The sequence below is a fragment of the Danio rerio genome, chromosome 24, assembly GCF_049306965.1.
Source record: "Danio rerio strain Tuebingen ecotype United States chromosome 24, GRCz12tu, whole genome shotgun sequence".
NCBI classification, from domain to species: domain Eukaryota; kingdom Metazoa; phylum Chordata; class Actinopteri; order Cypriniformes; family Danionidae; genus Danio; species Danio rerio.
This window is the reverse complement of record NC_133199.1, coordinates 27,631,506-27,650,696: the sequence shown is the minus strand read 5'-3', so window position 1 is coordinate 27,650,696 and position 19,191 is coordinate 27,631,506. Positions and strand designations below refer to the sequence as shown.

General features: G+C 32.7%; 3 protein-coding genes across 6 annotated transcripts in view; 2 read left to right on the top strand and 1 right to left on the bottom strand.

The window, feature by feature from the left end:
• mcmdc2 (minichromosome maintenance domain containing 2) overlaps nucleotides 1-753 on the top strand; it is a 29,011-nt gene extending 28,258 nt beyond the window's left edge. For 2 of the 3 annotated variants that reach the window (XR_012399066.1, XR_012399067.1), the window contains exon 16: nucleotides 11-753. The gene's annotated coding sequence lies outside the window, so the exon portion shown is untranslated. The remainder of the gene's footprint in view (nucleotides 1-10) is intronic. The other variant, NM_001324440.1, reaches the window with a different exon arrangement.
• Nucleotides 754-4,810: 4,057 nt separating this feature from the next.
• cops5 (COP9 signalosome subunit 5) lies at nucleotides 4,811-13,214 on the bottom strand. The gene is given in 8 exon segments (NM_200725.1): nucleotides 4,811-5,051; nucleotides 6,074-6,222; nucleotides 10,052-10,163; nucleotides 10,279-10,364; nucleotides 10,447-10,512; nucleotides 10,910-11,038; nucleotides 12,562-12,796; nucleotides 12,898-13,214. Coding segments are annotated over 8 exon segments (1,005 nt in total). The 5' UTR covers nucleotides 13,035-13,214; the 3' UTR covers nucleotides 4,811-4,960.
• Nucleotides 13,215-14,011: 797 nt separating this feature from the next.
• Nucleotides 14,012-19,191, top strand: part of pign (phosphatidylinositol glycan anchor biosynthesis, class N) — a 36,668-nt gene continuing 31,488 nt past the window's right edge. The window contains exons 1-5 of one of the 2 annotated variants that reach the window (XM_073940420.1): nucleotides 14,012-14,304; nucleotides 14,479-14,730; nucleotides 16,839-16,960; nucleotides 17,035-17,133; nucleotides 17,215-17,321. In XM_073940420.1, coding sequence (XP_073796521.1) covers nucleotides 14,504-14,730; nucleotides 16,839-16,960; nucleotides 17,035-17,133; nucleotides 17,215-17,321 — 555 coding nt within the window. In that variant the 5' untranslated portion in view covers nucleotides 14,012-14,304; nucleotides 14,479-14,503. The remainder of the gene's footprint in view (nucleotides 14,305-14,478; nucleotides 14,731-16,838; nucleotides 16,961-17,034; nucleotides 17,134-17,214; nucleotides 17,322-19,191) is intronic. The other variant, NM_001310080.1, reaches the window with a different exon arrangement.

Below are 19,191 nucleotides of genomic sequence, written 5' to 3'. Positions count from 1 at the left end.
GTTTGTTTAGGAAGTGAGAGCTGATATTGCCATGGCGACGCGACGCGAGGTCAATTTCCACGCGCCAGTGTTGATTCAGAGTTCAGATGCGGCGTGACACATTGTCAGCAGAAATGGTGAAAAGGTTTTAATTTGTTATGTTTGAGTTCTTTTCTATGTAATTTTAAAACACGTGTTGTTCGTTGCTGTATTGTTTTGATGCAAGAGAATGTTTTACTGAGGTCGTAAATATTCATTTGTTCTACAAAGTGCTTTAGTAGGAAAAGTAGGCTATTCAGGCTCACGAATGTTTTCATAACCAATAATTTATTAGTAACTTATTCATTAAAAAGAATTTTAAAAGAACGGCTTTTGATTTTTATTCTATATTGAATATTTACATTTCCTTTTCAGCTTGGTCAGTTTAGCGGAATGAACCGTCAACTGAATGTTTACATTATTAATCTTAATGAATGGATTTAGATATAAAATGTCATTATTTTTAGAACATGTCCTTAAAAGTTATATGGCACTTTCTATTACCAATTTGTGGTGGAAACCTTTTTTATTGGCCTGTTAATGGCTGTACGTTAAAGATTCGGGGAAAATGAAAAGGTTGTGACGTTTATGATGCTTCCAAGCACTTCCGTTCAACATGAAACGAATGCTTTTACAATTCATTCATTAATTTTCTTTTCGGCTTAGTCCCTTTATTAATCAGGGCTTGCCACAGCGGGAATGATATTGCATCATTAATTAAAATGTTTTTAAGCCACGTTTTCTAGTTATTTTTCAAATATTATCCAATAATTTAGGAAATTACCAATGGGAAATTTAATATAGGCCTAATACAGTTTGGCGTACTTAACTTCACCCCTCATCCCCCAATCAAGTTTGGTTTTTGACCCTTTATAAGAAAAAGTTTGGGCATCCCTGATCTAAATGTTACTCTCAGCAGTATGGAGTTTGTAAAAAGAATACCGCAAAGTTATTTCCAAATTCTTGTGACTTTTATCCAAAGGATGAAAAAGAACAAATGTCCTCTCTCTATCATTCCACAAGCTCAAACTGCTGTTCATAATAATAATAATGCATATCAGCTTTAGAGAAATGTGGTGGACACAGACTGCGGTGACCCGTGTATTGTTGTATACTGTGGAGGAATGTGCTTCCTGAGAATGAGTGACTCGCTTGCATTTATGCATGCAGAGTACTTGTCAAAAAGGAAACGTTGCTTTGGTTGGCGTTTGGTTGAGCGACGTAGAGGGGGAGTTCAGCCCCTTTCAGACTGTCCTCTGGGGCAGTGAATATGTTTCAGCTCCTCGGTGCCATGCTTGCTCAGATTATTATTATTATATGGTCCAAAGAAAACATCAGTGCAACAAGATCTTTGGGTCACTGGTCTCAACGGTTAGTTTAACATTGGCCTTGTGATCAATAATCTACTGTTTGTGCTCATCACCTGGATATATTTTCTTGATTACATTTCCTCCACACTTATTATTCTAAAACATTTTCATTGAGCTCATCAAATGAAGCGAAAATCCAAGTAATTTAAGAAGACTCTTACTAAAAGACAAAAACAAGATTCTATTAATGGGTCGGGGTGATGTTAATTCACTCATGGAAAACAGAATGTTATACTAACTTCTATTTCAGTTATACCTTTATCTCCTTTCTTAAAAGTATTAAAATGCTAATCTGGTAATAATTATAAAACTAATTCATATTTACGATGAGAAAAAAACTTGTGCATGGAGATTTTTGATGACTGCAAAAATAAAGCACCTTTAATATAATAATTTTTATATAATATTCTTCTACTTCACTTTCCTCACTGCCAGTCTTGTGACAAAACTTAAAAAAGACACTTTTCCTGACTTAGAAGGTTGTCTGTAAAAGGCTGTGAACACTGTAAAGCCCAACAGTCAACTTTATCAAATAAAATGAGTGTAGTTTACTCAAAATTGACTGAAAGTTAATACTAGTCATTGTAACTCAGTGTTGAGGGTAACGAGTTATTTAAATACCTCATTACTTCAGTTTAAATGGATTAAGTTCACAGTACTCATATAGATTAGTTTAATCAAATGGTTTGTTGCAATCGGTTTCCTCAAACGGCTTGAGTTGCCTTAACTTATTGGGTTTTACGATGAAGGATTCAGAACTATGGCTAGACATTTTAACATTGTAAAAAAATACCATCTTCAGGTTGGAGGAAAGTCCATACCCCAGGTGGAGGAGTTCAAGTATTTTGGGGTTTTGTTCATGAGTGAGGGAAGGATGGAATGTGAGACTGACTGGCGGATTGGTGCAGCGGCATCAGTAATGTGGTCGATGTATTGGTCCGTTGTGGTAAAGAAGGCGCTGAGTCAAAATGTAAAGCTCTCAATTTACCGGTCAGTCTACGTTCATACTCTCTCCTATGGTCATGAGCTTTGGGTCATGACCGAAAGGACAAGATCTCGGAAACAAGCGGAAATGAGTTTCCCTCGCAGAGTGGCAGGGTGCACCCTTATAGATAGGATGAAGAGCTCTGTCACCTGGGAGGAGCTCGGAGTAGAGCTGCTGCTCCTCCACATTGTGAGAAGTCAGCTGAGGTGGCTCGAGCATCTGTTTCGGATGCCTCCTGGACGTATACCTAGGGAGGTGTTCCAGGCATGTCCCATTTGGAGGAGGCCTCGGGAAAAACCCAGGGCATGCTGGAGGTACTATGTCTTCATTTATATTTCCTATCTTTAAAGTAACATTTTATAAACTCGTCTAGACAGAATGGAGTTCAATTAAAAATCTTCATGAAATAAAAACTCTTATAGTGACATATGTAGTATCTAATAAATAAGTACTATTAGTTATTTGGTACAAGTGTCTAATAAATAAGTGGCATCTTATTGCTAAGCACCAATATGTACAGCTGTACAGTTTAACTGTTGGTTTAACACTGTAAAACCAACAGTCAACTTTATCAAATGAAATGAGTGTAGTTAACTCAAATTGACTGAAAGTTAAGTCTCATTTGAAGAGTTTTGAACTCAGTGTTGAAGGTAATGAGTTAATTAAATACCTCACTACTTCAACTTAAATGGAGTAAGTTCACAGTATTCAAATAGATTAGTTTTTATAACTCAAATGGTTTGAGTTGCCTTAACTTATTGGGTTTTACAGTACTCAGTTGGTTTGAGTTCTCTTCATTTGTCGAGTTTTACTGTGCTCAAATCGATTCATTTACGTAAATGGAATAAGTTGACAGTACTCATTGGGATTAGTTTTTTGTTAAATACCTCATTACTTCAACTTAAATGAAGAAAGTTCACAGTATAGATTAGTTTAACTCAAATGGTTTGTAGCAATCAGTTTCCTCAAATAGTTTGAGTTGTCTTAACTTGTTGGGTTTTACAGTACTCAGTTGGTTTGAGTTCTCTTCATTTATCAGGTTTTACTGTGCTCAAATTGCTTCATTTACTCAAATGGATTAAGAAACAAAAAAAACAAACAAATTAGTATTTTGGGATGCTGATATTCAATCTGACGCAATCTCATAGCAATTCGTAACTTTTTAATTTAGTGGCTAATTTGAGCTTGTAACAGTTTATTTTATTACAATTTGGGGTGGGGTTTTGGGGTTTTCATACAAATAAAATCGAATGAATTAGCCACTTATCTGACAATGCATAAGTTAGTTACATATTTATGCATTGCATCCACACAAGTGTGAACATGATCAATAAGCTGCTAATCAATGTTCTCTCAAAATCCCTAACTATGAGCCTCAGATTGTTGCTTTACAGAACATAACAGTAGTCAGCCCTAGTGTAGCGCACAAAAATGCATGATGACGACATCAGCCCAATTGTAAGTAAATGCAGACCCGTTTTGTATGCATGAAACCGCACGGGCGCAGCGATAAAGAGCAGACACACAGTTCTGAATAGACTCCACTGTATCCAGCTCCTGTTTCTGTGATGCATCAGTGACAGGCCACAGCTAACGCTCAAAATCTTGAAGGATCGTGTACAAAACAGAGACACCCTGCACAGGGTCGTCCTGACAGATGCGCCGGTGCCCTGCCAAGCTCTGTTTATCTTTGAGCTGTAGAGTTTGTTATTCCATTATGTAATGCTATGACTGGCAAATATGAAAATGACCTCTTGCGGAGCACTGCGGTTTTCGTTAGCATGCTAAATATAATGTAAAATACGAGAGAGGAGCTTTGGGAAATGGGAATGGCAAAGTACCGTGTTACACACCGAACCCAGAGGAGAATACATTTCAAACAGCTGGTAACAAGCGGCGCTTAGGAAAACACATTTGTCTTGATCTAAAGGACAGCTCTGACGATGAGCTGTGCGAGCTAGAAAATATGTCAGACGAGATTTTATACATGGAAAGTTTGTACATGAAGTTTTACATGGTGTCCCATATTAGGATCTGCATTAAATTAAATTTATATAATGGATTTTATAAGTAAAACATAATAAATGCAGTTTTAGTGTTTAAAATCAATGTGAAAATTAATTATTATTTAATATATATATTTATGTAAAAATGATGTACTTATTCTGACCACTACTTACAAATATATAAAAGATGGCATTGAATTTTACTATATTGTACATTATTAATATTTTTGGCTGGCAAAAGGTCAGTAAAGGATAGTGGTTAAGTATTAATATTTAATCAACAACAATTAATATTTTTTTCCTCAAGAAAATAAACTGAAACAGAACATGTTCTTATGGTGGAGAAAATAAATAAAATGCTTGGACTCGTTTACACACAAGTAAACATAAGCAATGTACATTTAAAACATGAAGCGAAACCAGGCAATGTGTTAATGAATGAACAGCATTTATTATTATTTTGTTTTAACAAATGATAAATGATGCAAACATTCCTACAGGAGAATTCCTTAAATCTTTCAAAACAGAATCATAATGAAAAACACATAACTAGGTAAACAGAGAAGTCATCCAACATCAGTTTAGTTGGCAGATGTGTTCACTTGATTGAAGAGTTTATCTTTGATTACCTGGGACATCAAACCATGAATCGCTTCAATGGTTGTTTTGCAGCTGAAAAGAAAAGAACATTTTTTGGTCATTTACGTAAGATAACATGTCAAATTATTTATTCTAAAAATAACCTTTAAAAGAAATATGAAAGAAATCTAGAAACAAAATCACTTATAACATGAACATTACAAATGAGGTTTACTTTATAGAAAACAAAAATACTCCAGCAAAAAAACCTAAAAGTAATAATATTATAATAATAATTAGAATATTAGAGAAGCTACATAAAAACATATTTTGTACTGCAGTTTTAAAAATCTTTACATTTTAAATTGATCCAAAGCAATGTTTAATTTTTACAAAATTACATTAAGCTAAAAGACAAAATAATGAGTAAAAAGGAAATCAATATATTCAGTACTCAAATTCACTGACAATACATAGATTAGCTTAAAATTATTGTTATTTTGCATAATATTTGGAAAATAAATGTTTTTTGGTTTATGTTGTCTGTTTAATTTTTCCGTATATAGTTGAATTTAGAATTATTAGCCCCCCTGTATTATTAGCCCCCGTTTATTTCCCCCCTAATTTCTGATCAACAGAGAGAAGAGTTTTGAACACATTTCTAAACAAAATAATTTTTAATAAATCATTTCTAATAACTGATTTATTTTTGCTATGATGACATTAAATAATATCTGGCTAGATATTTTGGTTGATTATTGATATTGATTATTGATATTGATGGTTTGTTCCGTAGACTATTGAAAAAATATAACTTAAAGGGGCTAATAATATTGACCTTAAAATAGGTTTTAAAAAATAAAAAACTGCTTTTATTCTAGCCGATTAATTAATAGATTTTCTCCATGAGAAAAACATATTATCAGACATACTGTGAAAATTTCCTGGCTCTGTTAAACATAATTTGGGAAATATATAAAAAAAAAACTACAAAAAAACAAAAAACAAAGTGGGGCTAATAATTCTGAATTTAACTGTATATATGGAAACAAAAAAGACGATCTAAAGTGTTTTCCCTTTGGAATTTAAAACTGAATTAACAAGTATGGTGTTACCTGTCACGTGTTGCCTTTGCTAGTTTGTCCTCAGATTTTCTATCATGTGTGTCCAAGCCCAGCATGAAGCTGCCTCGTCCCAGCTGCGCTTCCGCCTGCTCCAGCTTCTCAGACAAGTCAAACACCTGTCCGGTGGTGTAGTCTGCATTCTGGAGAAACAACCATTAGACCAGACCTTGTAAGCAAAAACACTGCTTTTTCAGTCACCTGTCAATTTTAAGAATTTGGCTTTTGACATTTCATAAAGTGTGTTGTTTTACTTCTAATGGAATGAAAAAACAAAAAAACAAAAATACAACTTTAAGTGTTTCTTTTACGACATTTTGCCAATTTTTGTTTTGAAGTCCTCTTTTCAAAATGAGTTGTTCTCTGGCACTGAGCCATAAATCTCCACTTCAGCAACACACTCAAAGGATTTTTGCTGAATATATTCTAACTACTTATTTAAAACTACTTAATTGTTTTATGTTCAATCCACTTAAATGTGTAAAAACAAACTAACTTAATTTGTGTTGGGCGAACATGAATGCATTGTGCAAAACCCTATATTTTTTTAGGAACACTTACATACACCAAACTGCACACTACTATTTAGATTTCTGAAGGTTTCTACATTACAAAACTTGCCTATCTATACGTTTTAAAGTAATTTTTTTTCTTTTCTGGCTGTTGACAGTATTTTCTGAATTATAGCGATAACATGGGATTCCTAAAATCCTCCCTCTAAAAAACTATAAGACTATAATATAAAAAACAAATTAATTAATAAACGAGTACTCAGTTTTGTTCAGATTTGTGTGTTAGAAATGTATGAAGATATGCATAATTTAACCAAACAATTCCTCTACTGCATATATAAACAACATTTTAGAAGACCTGTAACATGAATGTTTGCAATTCTTAATCGAATCAAATCAAATGGGTAAGTATGGTCAAATCAGGTATTTATTTTTTAACCTTATTCACCTCGAAGTGCCTTAAAACGCCACTTCGCTTGCTCTCATTTATTGCAAAAAACACCTAAACGCCTTTCATCAATGGTCAGTGCAAAATCTTGTTGAACAGTTTGCTGAAGCCCCTGAATGAGGTCTCAAATGTTTGCAGAGGGTGAGGTTGTAAACAGCTGAAACAAAGAGTCGCAATAAACACAGACTCGATATGACTTAAGGTCTATAGTGACGATGTAATCGCTGACAACACTTCTGCTTTGGAGAAGCAAGTCGCTCTTGACAAGTAGTCAATTTATCTGCAGCACATGAGGCCGCTGTTTAGATAGTCCACAGCTCAACGAAAGCCTTAAACAAAGCTCATGACAGAATGTCGTAGAAGACGATGACAAGCTTTCAAAACAAATAGGCAGGGAAACAAAAGCAGCATCTACAAATATTAATCATGTGCACAGGTTGTCAACAAGCCCCCCTGCCATATTTGCAATCTCCTAAAATGCTTAAACCGTTAGGAATGCAAAGCTCCAGGATAATAAATATGTGAATATCTTAACAGGAGAAAGAAGAGATGATTTTGGAATATTAGCAAAGTGACAAAAAGATTAATACAAGTATAATATTTCTATTATTATTATTAATATATACATTCTTTCTTTCTATATATAATGCCCAAAACTACTTTACACTCTAGCCAATGGCTGCTGAGTGAAAACTGTGAAATTACTTAAATTAATCTTTAAGTTCATAATAATAATAATAATAATAATAATAATAATCATTAAATAATTGAATTATAACAATATACAATTGCATGTATAATAGGGCTGCACAATATACTGTTTCAACATCAATTTTGCAATGTGTGAATCAGCAATATTCATATCGCAGGATATGCAATGTCAAGTTTGTAGTTGATCAGCATCACAGTTCTGAACATGGGATTTGTGGAGTCATTGCAAAGTTTCACCCTAAAATAGAGTGTAATATTTTCATTTAGATGAATTTTTAAGACCTGTGACTGTGTATGATTTAAGCAAACCTAAACCAAAAGGTTATAAAGGTATATAAACCAAAATGAATTGTATTTAACTACTTGTACTATGAAGACTGTACACTATACATTGTTATTTTATCTGTTATTATAAAATTTCTATACCTTAATACTATTAGATTCCGCAGAAAACCATCACATGAATTTATATTTGTTCAATACAAAATGTAAAACTGTACAAAATGTAAAAACATGAATTCATTCCAAATGGAGTTATACGCCATCTTGTGAACTTACAGTGCTCAGCATAATTGAATACACCCCATTTTGAATATTTGTATCCATTTCTCAGTAAATATAGGCAATGTATTTTGGTGCATTTAAACAAAACAGATTTATAAAACAGATATATTTATTAAAAGAATATTTTAGTCACCAAACATGTTTACAAATTGTAAGATAATACAATTAAATTTAAGCAAATTAATGCAAAAAATATTTATATTTATTACCTACAAAATTTCAACAAAAATTTTCAGTTTTTTTTTGTTTCACTTAATTTTTTTTTCTGTTTTAAAATTTGTATTTAATATTTTTTATAACATATGAATTTGACTGTACTAGTTTTTGGACCGTTATCGTAAGTTATTTTGTTAGACAAGCTCCAGATTTGACTTCAGTACAGACTAGTCTAATGTTTATGCACACATATATTATTGTAAAGCTTCCTATTAAAAATTTAAAAGACAGATTTGTGAAGGGTGTACATATATATGCTGAGCACTGTATGTTACTATCGCAATATACATTGCAGACAAACTAAATATTGCAATATGAGTTTTAGTCCAACATCATGCAGCCTTAATAATAGAACTATAAAATGAGAAAAAAATTATATTTATGCTGTTTTTACTTTGCTTTATTTTGGCAAAAATTTGAGGGTTAATTTCTCATTGGAAATGCTTTTTTGGGGACAACAGATTTTGAAATCATTCTTTTCTCTTCTTTGTAAAAACTTTATTTTGCAGAGATTATTGTACTAATGTTTTGCTTCTTGTACTAATGTTTTGCTTCTTACACTGTCTTTACACACCTGAAACTTGCCTACAGCACTTATTCATTGTTGCTCTTATAGTTGTGTAAATTGCTTCCTTGTCCTCATTTGTAAGTCGCTTTGGATGAAAGTGTCTGCTAAATGACTAAATGTAACTGACAGTTTAATTGCAAAAACAGTTTACATACAACATTCGTTACAGATTTTATTTGACTCCTTTATGGGAAAAACAGCAATTGTGATTTTTAAAGATAATACAGATCCCCTTCACTCAGCTTTTGAAATGTTACCATCGGGACCAAGCTTAAAATGCATGGAACATGAAGAAATACTTATAAGAAGTCATTTATCCCTATTGCAGTTGTATTAAACCTTACCACTGTTTAATGTGAACGGTGCGGTTGTTAAGAATAATCTGGAGTAATATGTATGGGGCTAATATGGTTGTCTTGAAGAGTGTTGCTATTATGTTATTGTTGTACGGTTTATTTATGTTACCAGTGTAAAAGACAAATTTCCTTTCTGTGCCAAGCAGAAAAGATAATAATGTTTAAACTAAAATTAACATAATGTAGCTTTCAGAACTGAAGCCCTTTAATTTAAACAATTTACAGGGAAAAGGTTGAAAGTGATTTTCTATGCTCCTCAATTTTTCATTGTATTTGCAATCTCTTATATAATAGAAATGAATACATGCATGCCTGCTTCATAAAAGCTATATTGTCACCCTTCATCACATTTACTGTAGATGTTTTTAGAAACTGGTCAGAAATTCAGATTTTGGATTTTTTGTATTTATATTTTTGTAACAATTTACAGTGGTTCAGGCCATTTTTTGATTTAAGAACAAATTCCAAGCAAAAAAAAAAAAAGGCTAGACTTAAATTTATGCCGTTTATATTAAGTAATCCAACATGACAGATGATGTTGGCACATATCTAAATGTAATATATATTAATTTTACACCAATAAAAGTGTGTGCTTACTGTCAGTAGGCTTGAGGAGCTCAAAGTGTTGACCCAATACTTATTCCACAGCAGCTCTAGGAGTTTGCGGTCCAGGGAAGACTTAAAATAAGACACTTCTAATGCATAATACCTAAAAACAAACAACAGCTTATCGTTAACTGCAAGTCAATATATTTTCAAAATATAACAAGTGCATAAAAAGGCTAAAAAAAAGGAAATATATTCAATATGTCATGCACACTTACTGTTTGCAATGCACTCCAAAATCCTCAATTTTGTTAAGAGGTATCGTCTGGTATTCAGAAGGACCCTCATCTGGAGGCTTGTAACCCTATTTTTAAACATTTGAATGTGATTCAACATCTTATAAAACGCATATAAATTAGATACAGTTGCCTAAAAATAGTTGCTACCTTCGGATATGTCCTGAAAGCTCCAAGATTGACCTTCCCTGCGGATATAGTCCTTGTGGGATCGATCTGAGGATGAAAAATTACAAGGACTGAAATTAGCAAAAGAGTTCAGTCAAATATAACAAATAAAAACAGTAAGCTGCCAGTTTTGCGAGTGAAAGTTATGAACGCCAGCTTGCTATTTGCCCTCGGCACTACATAAGCAATGAAGGATAAACTGTATAATGTATTCTGTTACAAAGGCAACAGTCATTAATCAGACAGCAGTACAAATGTCATCAACTCATTTGTGTCTTGAGGGTCAATTATGGATCACTGATAAAGCTGAATTTAAACCGATACTTTTAACTATTTCATAGCGGAGCTGTTTTCCCCTTGTGTCTTTTGAGATGGATGGTAACCCGCTTTAAAGAGGGAAATCAGCAAAATATGCAACAAGTTTAACATTTCCAACAGCGCTTACCACTACTGCGACAAAGGGCTCTTGAAACTGCTGGTTAAGCATCTGAGTGCTGACATCTATGCCTGAAAGCCAGCAGCCGTATCCTGGATGACTGTGGTACCATCCAATGGCATTCTCCAACCGCCCCACCTAAATAAATATATAGACAATTAACCTCAGAATTATTGAACTTCCATATCAATTCTTTCATATGCTGGTTATTGCGAATTGATGCATAATGTGTTTATACATTTATAAAGTGCATTTTTGAGTTCCTGTCGCTTGTCAAATTTTATTTTTTATTTTATTTTTAAAATCATATTTAATGGCAAATATATCTCAATTAATATTAGACCTTTCAATCTGAATAATAATAATATTAATGATAATTATAATAATAAAAAATCTTTAAAATATTGTTAGAGTAAAAAATTAATTTGCTTGTTCATTTCTGTTCCTGTATTGCATCTGTTAAGTATTTAAATTTTTTGTAGTATTTATTAATTACTTTGATGTGATAAACACATCTGTGTCCTTACTGCATGCAGTCCCTCAATAGTAAAGTATGAAAACTGAATAAAAAAAAAAAAAAAATTATATTTATATAATAGGGCTGCATAATATACTGTTTTAAAATTGATACCGCAATGTGCGCATCTGCAATAGTCACATCGCAGGATCTGCAATGTCGAACCGTTATTATAATTGACCAGGAACCACATTTGAAAACACTCATGATGTGTGCAGTCATTGCAACGTTCAACCATAAAGTTACCAAAACCTTCACTATTTCTGTGCGTTTTCACCATTTACTCTAGCAAAAGAAATTACATTTCTAACTTTATGGTTAGAATGGTTTCACACTGGATTATTAAATTTGTAAATCTGAATATTGCTAGACTTCTAGAAAATCATAAAGCACTGTATATTTTATTTGCCTTTTATTTTCTATTTGTTCTCTACTGTATTGGTTTATTATATTTTATGTGGACCCACTCCCTTACATTAGAATGTCAACGTATCGAAAACTATACATTCTTTCCAAATAGACCTTTTTAATTTAATAGCATTCAATTTCTTTTTGTTTCAAGTCCTGTGACAAGAATTCTGTTCCGTCTCTCAATTAATATTAGAAAGTAAAGACTAAATAAATAATAATTATAAAAGATCTAGGATGATTTTTAGAGGAGTATAGGAATACAATTCATGTTTATTTTAGTTCTGGTAACTGTTCACTTTTTATTTTAGATTTTTTTTTAAATCACATTCGAGTTTATTAGATTTAAATGGTTCTGTGATGCGATACATATTTAGATGTCCAACTACTTCATATATTCTCTCTATTAATCCTAAACATGAAAACAGAATACAAACCAATAACTTTCTTTACTCTTTAAATTGTAATTTTTATATACACGTTTTAAAAAGGTAACCACAACATGTAGCTTCTCACATAACATTGGATCAATCCTAAAAACGTAATGCAGAATAATTATAAATAACAATTAATAAAATATTTGTGATGATATTGCTCTTGATTAGAAAATCTTAAAGATCAGCATACATGCTCCACATATAAAGCAGTGGATATGATCATGTTTATAAACAAACTGTGCTTATATTTATCACTATTCATCTAATATGAATTTTAGAGTAATTATAAGTCAGTGTACCTGTTTAGCATTCTCTATATAAGCAGCCATGTATTCATAGGCTGCAGCCTGAGCGTTGACTCTGGTTTCAGTGCCTTCCACTGGTAAAGCAAAACTGTCCATGATGATCATGGTCTCTCCATCCACCTTCCCCAGCATAAGTCCCATCACCTCCAGGTTTCCTCCAGATCTAGCGTGCATCACCATCTTCAGCAGTGCCAACGCCGATAGCTTGCAGTATTTAAAATAATGATGACTGTAAACAATTAAAACAGTGTAGGTTACACAACAGTGGTATTAATAATTCGAAAACAAGCCGGGCCTCTAGGAGACATCATTTTGGTTTTGTTTACTTACTCTTTAGTCCACGGTTTGGCCGCCAGAATTTCTTGTTGTTGTTTTTTGTCATATTTATATATTTCGTCGATACTCTGAACTTCCTGCATGCTGTTTGACAGCTCCCATGTTTTCATCGCTATGCTACTGCCAGCCATAGCTAATACTACAGTCGGCTTATATCTTCTGTTCGACTATAACGAAGTATGATTAATAACACTCGCAATTAATAAAATATGAAGAGCTAGATAATGTTAAAATTGTGTAGTTTATCTAACTATTTAAATAGATCATTTAGCAATAATTAACAAAGCTCTTGCAGTACTCCTTTTCTGAACAACTCTACAACCTGAGTGAAGCGAAGCGAGCGACCGTACGGGTTACTAAGGAATAAAATTGATGCCAAAATAAGAGTCCTGAACGCAAACCGACCGCTACTGTTTTACAGTCTATGGCACCGCCACTGTTTCTTGATATATTCGTTTTTGTTTAGTTGTTTATCTAAGATATGGTTCGATCTATGTCATTTCTGTTTAATGACCCACTTCGTAATGTGACAAAATAGTGTTAAAAATTGATCTACCTAATTATTTGCAAATAATAGAGGTCATATTTGGTCTATTTCTATTTGTATTATATTATAGAATTATGATATTGTATTTCTGAATATATTAATTATTAACACATTTACTTTCTTAAAAAATAATTATCCTCTTTAATTAAACTTGTATTTATTTGTCTTTATTTGTCAATTGTTTTAATATTTTTAAAAATTGCATGTTGGATAATTTATAATATGTTATGTACTCATATTTGTGTCAGTTATTTCATTATTTTTTACAATTATTAAATTGTTTATTTTTTATTTTATATCTCAATATAATGTTTGATTGTTTATTTTAAACTAATTTATTGTTTAAAGCATTTAAAATTTACGTTTCTTTTTATATATTTTATTCTAAATTTTTATTTTTTTATTTTTTTTGTGCAATTTTTTATTGTAAAAAGGGAGAAATTTCAGTTGAATCAAATAAAGTTGTAAACAGTCATAAACTCGCTGGCATTTTAAAGCACCTCTTTTGTTTTTATGAAAATATTAACGTGGCGTTAAAAACTACATTTCCCAAAATGCACTGCGCAGACACAGTTCAAAGGTTACTGCTACAAGGAAGTGCAGAAAAGTTCTCAGTTAATCTTCTTACAAACTATTTGGTTTAGCAGGTCAGAACTCAAAGATACAAAAGCACCTTAAAACAGATTAAAAGCCCATGCGCGGGTTTTGCTTCAGGGCGTTTCGTTCCCGCGCACTCCTGCTCTGCCCGGTGCTTTCATTGACAGATTAACGTTACATGATACCTTTATATGTCTTCTGTCCACCTTCAACTAATCAGCTTTATGAATCTGTTTCAATCTCAAATTAGCAGAAAGGTAAGTACAATCTTAAATAAACCCCTAACGTTACTTTTAAAAAAATGTTGTACAATATAACTTATTTGAACCTACTGTCCTGCTAATGTAAAACTAATTCATAATAAAAATCTATTAGACTAATAACAGAATGTTTTCATAAATTCATTTGTGTATCTTCTTTTTGTAAATCAGTGTCAAAGGTCTGACTGGAGACAAGATGAAGATGGTGACATTCTTCGTTGTGGGACTCATTGTGCATGTAGTCTTCTTTCTCTGCATATTTGACATTTATTTCACATCTCCTCTTGTCCATGGAATGACTCCTCAGCGGGTCTCTCTGCCCCCTCCGGCCAAGCGCCTGGTGCTGTTTGTGGCAGATGGTTTGAGGGCCGACAGCCTCTTTAAGCCAGACGACAGTGGGACATCCAGGGCTCCTTACCTAAGGTGACGAACACTGGATAATCTTTGTCCTGTTTACCCATGTGCTCCAGAGAGTTCAGAATTGTTTATGTTAGTCATTAATGTCTAAATAATATCTATTAGTCATGCTTAATGTTAAAAATATTCACCATCCTTCATGATTTCATAAAAAAAAAAAAAATTCACCTAAGCATTGCATTTAATATTCCATTCATTCATTCATTCATTCATTCATTCATTCATTCATTCATTCATTCATTCATTCATTCATTCATTCATTCAGAGTTATATGTATCTAAGTGTTAAATCTATTTAATAGCATAGTAGAAGTTACATTTTTACAAAAACACATCCTCATACAGTATATTGTGTAAAAACAAACAAAATAGATATGTATTTTATAGGTAAAACTACTTAATTTAGTTTACACTAAATAAAATGCATATAGTACAACTTAATTTACTAATTACATTTTATGCATGTATTTATTTATTCATTATTCTGTTGGATAAAGTTTTTCTGATCACACTTTACAATAATGTTTCATTAGTTAAATGTTTATGTATTTACTAACATGAACTAATAATAATGAACAATACTTGTACAGCATTTATTAATCATAGTTCAGCATTTACTAATGCGTTATTAAAATCCTAATTCATGCTTGTTAACATTGTTTAATACAGTGAGTTAATGTGAACTAAGATTACATAACTTTATTGCCATTAATTAGAGTTAACAAAGCTGCATTTAATACTGTATGTGTTGTTATTATTTGTTCATGTTAGTAAATGCATGAACTAATGTACCTTATTGTAAAGTATTACTATTAATTTTACCATATTTCTTTTTACTTTAACGTCATCTTAAGGACCACTAATGAGCTCCCCTTCCCACCAGTTTATGCCTGTCATACATTAGGGCCTCTATTTTAACAATTTAGGGGCAAAGTCTAAAGCGCATGGCACAAAAGCATTAAGGGCGTGACTGAATCCACTTTTGCTATTTTAAGGACAGATCAGTACAGTTTGGTCTAACAGGGTTGTGCTTATTCTCTTAATGAGTTCTGGGTGTGTTTTGAGCATAACGTGCATTTAAACAATCTCTGTTTGAAAGTCTGATCTCCCATTTCCTTTAAGAGTCAGTTGCGTCATGCCAGGGTGCGTTTTACATCATTTACATGATGAACTTTGTAAGTGGAAAAACTGAATGCTTTACTAGCGAGAAAACAGTTAAACAGACCATCTGTTCAAGGATAAAGAATGAGCCACCTCCATTCGACCTCTTTACTTTCTCTTTATTTTACTTTACTCTTAACCTTACTCATTTACTTTCGTGGACAAGGAAACGGTGTTGCACAAACTACATATTTAATTTCGTTTGTTAAGCACAGAGATTTGTTTCAGAACTATTTCTAAATTCAGTTCTAATTTCCCGCAAAGGAATAAATTAACAATAATAACAAAGTGTAGTCAAAAATCTGAGCTATATCCAAACACACATACTATTCTTATGCCCCATATGGTGTTGCATACGTCTCCATAACCTGACAGGTGGACAAATCTAAACCTTTGTTAAAACAAATATAAATTTGTGTATAATAAATATTAGTATTAATAATTTAACATCATACAAATGCAAATTATACAAAAAGCCCCCCAAGGTGAAGAGGGCATGGAGGTAGTGGTTGTTATATTTATAAAGAAAATATTAATTTTTGTAATATTTTAATCCTTAAATTTTTTCATATTTGTGTATTGCTGCACATCCTGTGTGTATTAAGTAATGTGTACGTGTTTTTGGAATGGCATATGCGCTGGACTTGGTTAGTGGCGCAGAATATTTCAGTTCCTCAAAATAGCAGCGCTCCAACAAAGCTCCTTAATGCACCCCCCTTATAGAGCTGAACACTCATGAGTCCACAAAGTGGCAAAAATGGATTTGCTATTTAAACAACATGGCCCAAAAACATGAAAATTAGGTTTGCACTGGTCTGAAAATTGGAACAAACCACGGCAAACACATCTTGCGCCTAATTGCGCCGGGTGTATAATAAGGCCCTTGGTGTATACAGGTATATTGTTTTATTTATTTGTGCTTTTTTTTTCCTTCATGCTGTTTCCTGTCATAAGGAGTGTGATTGAAGAGGGCGGCACATGGGGAGTTTCACACACACGGGTCCCTACTGAATCACGCCCAGGACATGTCGCTCTAATAGCAGGCTTTTATGAGGACGTTAGTGCTGTTGCCAAGGGTAAGCAGTCATATCTGTGTTTGTATCTAGCTTTCTATGTGTGTAAAATCAATCATGTGCGCCTGTGTTTCCAGGCTGGAAGGAGAATCCAGTGGAGTTTGATTCTGTCTTTAATGAGAGCAGATATACCTGGTGTTGGGGAAGCCCTGATATATTGCCAATGTTTGCTAAAGGTATAACCACACACCTACGAGTTGGTCTGGGGAAGCATGTTGTTTTTATCTGGTGGTCTTATCAGCATGTGTGTTTTGTAGGTGCCACTGGAGACCATGTCTACACTCACACTTACCCTCCAGAGCGAGAGGACTTCGCCTCCACTGATGCTTCCAGACTCGACACATGGGTGTTTGATGAAGTGAAGGTAGGACGCTCTTGTGCAATCACTTCATATTCATTTATTATGTGTAGCTTTTCAATGCATATTGTCATTGATATGTAAAAAAATGCTAGAAATTACAATATTTGTATGTAAGTTTAAAAGAAATGTTAGCAGAACTTTATAAAATAAAACAAATATTTTTTTTACAGAAACCCTAAAAATCCTGATAAACTGAGAATTTTCAAGTTGTCTCTATTTTTTTCCACTAGTTGTTTATATCAATGCAGCGGGGAAAATAAGCATTAAAGACTTGATGTTTCCTGAGAATAATATATATCTAAAGGAGCTGTTGACATGGAATTGAAACAGATTTTGGTAAAAACCTCAATAATACAAACATAAAAATACAACAAAAACCTGAAAAATGAGTTATGTGTGACAACAATGAAATGACACAAGGAGAAAGTTCTGAACTACTGAACCGTATGTAATACTTTATACAAAAGGCTTTTTTTGGTGATGGCAGCTTAAAGATGCCTCTTATATGGAGAATAAAGTCCCATGAATTGCTCAGGTGTGAGTTTTTCACAATGTTCAACAGGATGTAAAAATCTTGATGGTTCTGTGGGTCTCGTCTATCAAATCTGATGTTTATTTTGTATATTATATCGGATTCAGTTCAGGTGATTGGCTGGGCCATTCTACAGCTTGATTATCTTTCTCTAAAACTATTTGAGTTTCCTTGGCTCTGTTTTGGATCATTGTCTTGCTGAAATGTCCATCATGGTGGATCATCTTCATCATACTGATAATGTATTCATTGGACTGAAGCAGCTAATATTCATTTACAATGAAGAAGGGCAGAGGGTTGCTGAATAACTTCTGAGAGTTTTCTGCTGCTGTCAGGGCTTTCACTACCTTTCTATACCTCCCTTTCTTTATGTGTTCAATACTTTTTTCCTGTGTCATTTCATTTATTACACATAACTTAATTTGTAAACAAATTAGATTTGTTTTCTTTGCAATTATTGATTTATTTGGTTGTTACAACATCTGGGGTAAATTTCAATTTCAACTCAACAGCACCTTTAGAAATATGTTTTCTGAGAAAAATGGTGACATATTCAATACTTATTTTCCCTGCTGTATGTAATATATCACATAAAGCTCATGTATAAGGCTTTCTTGATCAAAAACAGTAAAATGTTACACACTCAAAAATATTTAAATTATTTAAAATGTATTTATTATTTAGTAATAATATACAGTGTCTATCTGTGCATTATCAAGACATTTTTTATCACTGTAATAGTTGATTCAGCAGCTATTGCTTCATTCTTCAATATCATGATACTTTAAAAAGCAAAAAAATATTAACGCAAGAAACATTTATTAACATTTTTTTTTAAAACTTGATACAATTTTTCAGAAAGTGCTGATTAATAGAAAGTTTATAATTTATTTAGAAAAAAAGAACTGCATTTATTTGAGTCTAAATCAATTTGTTACTTAGAAATATAAAATACCTTGTGAAAATATAACTCGATCAAATACAGTAAAATGTTACACTTGAAAATAATTACATTATTTAAAATATATTTCTAATTTAAAATAATATAACATCTAGCTCTTCTATATTAATTTATATTTTTTTATTTACAGTGAGGGTTAGCTGATTTAACAGCTATTGCTTCATTTTTTTCTCTCACAATCCTTCTAAAACCATTCTTGTATTTTAAAGCAAGAAACATTAATTGTTAACAATTGTGAAAATAGTTTACATTCAATCATTCATTTATTTTCTTTTCGGCTTAGTCCCTTTATTAATCTGGGGTTACCACAGCAGAATAAACCACCAACTAATCAAGAATACGTTTTTTAAGCAGCTGATGTCCTTCCAGCTGCAACCCAG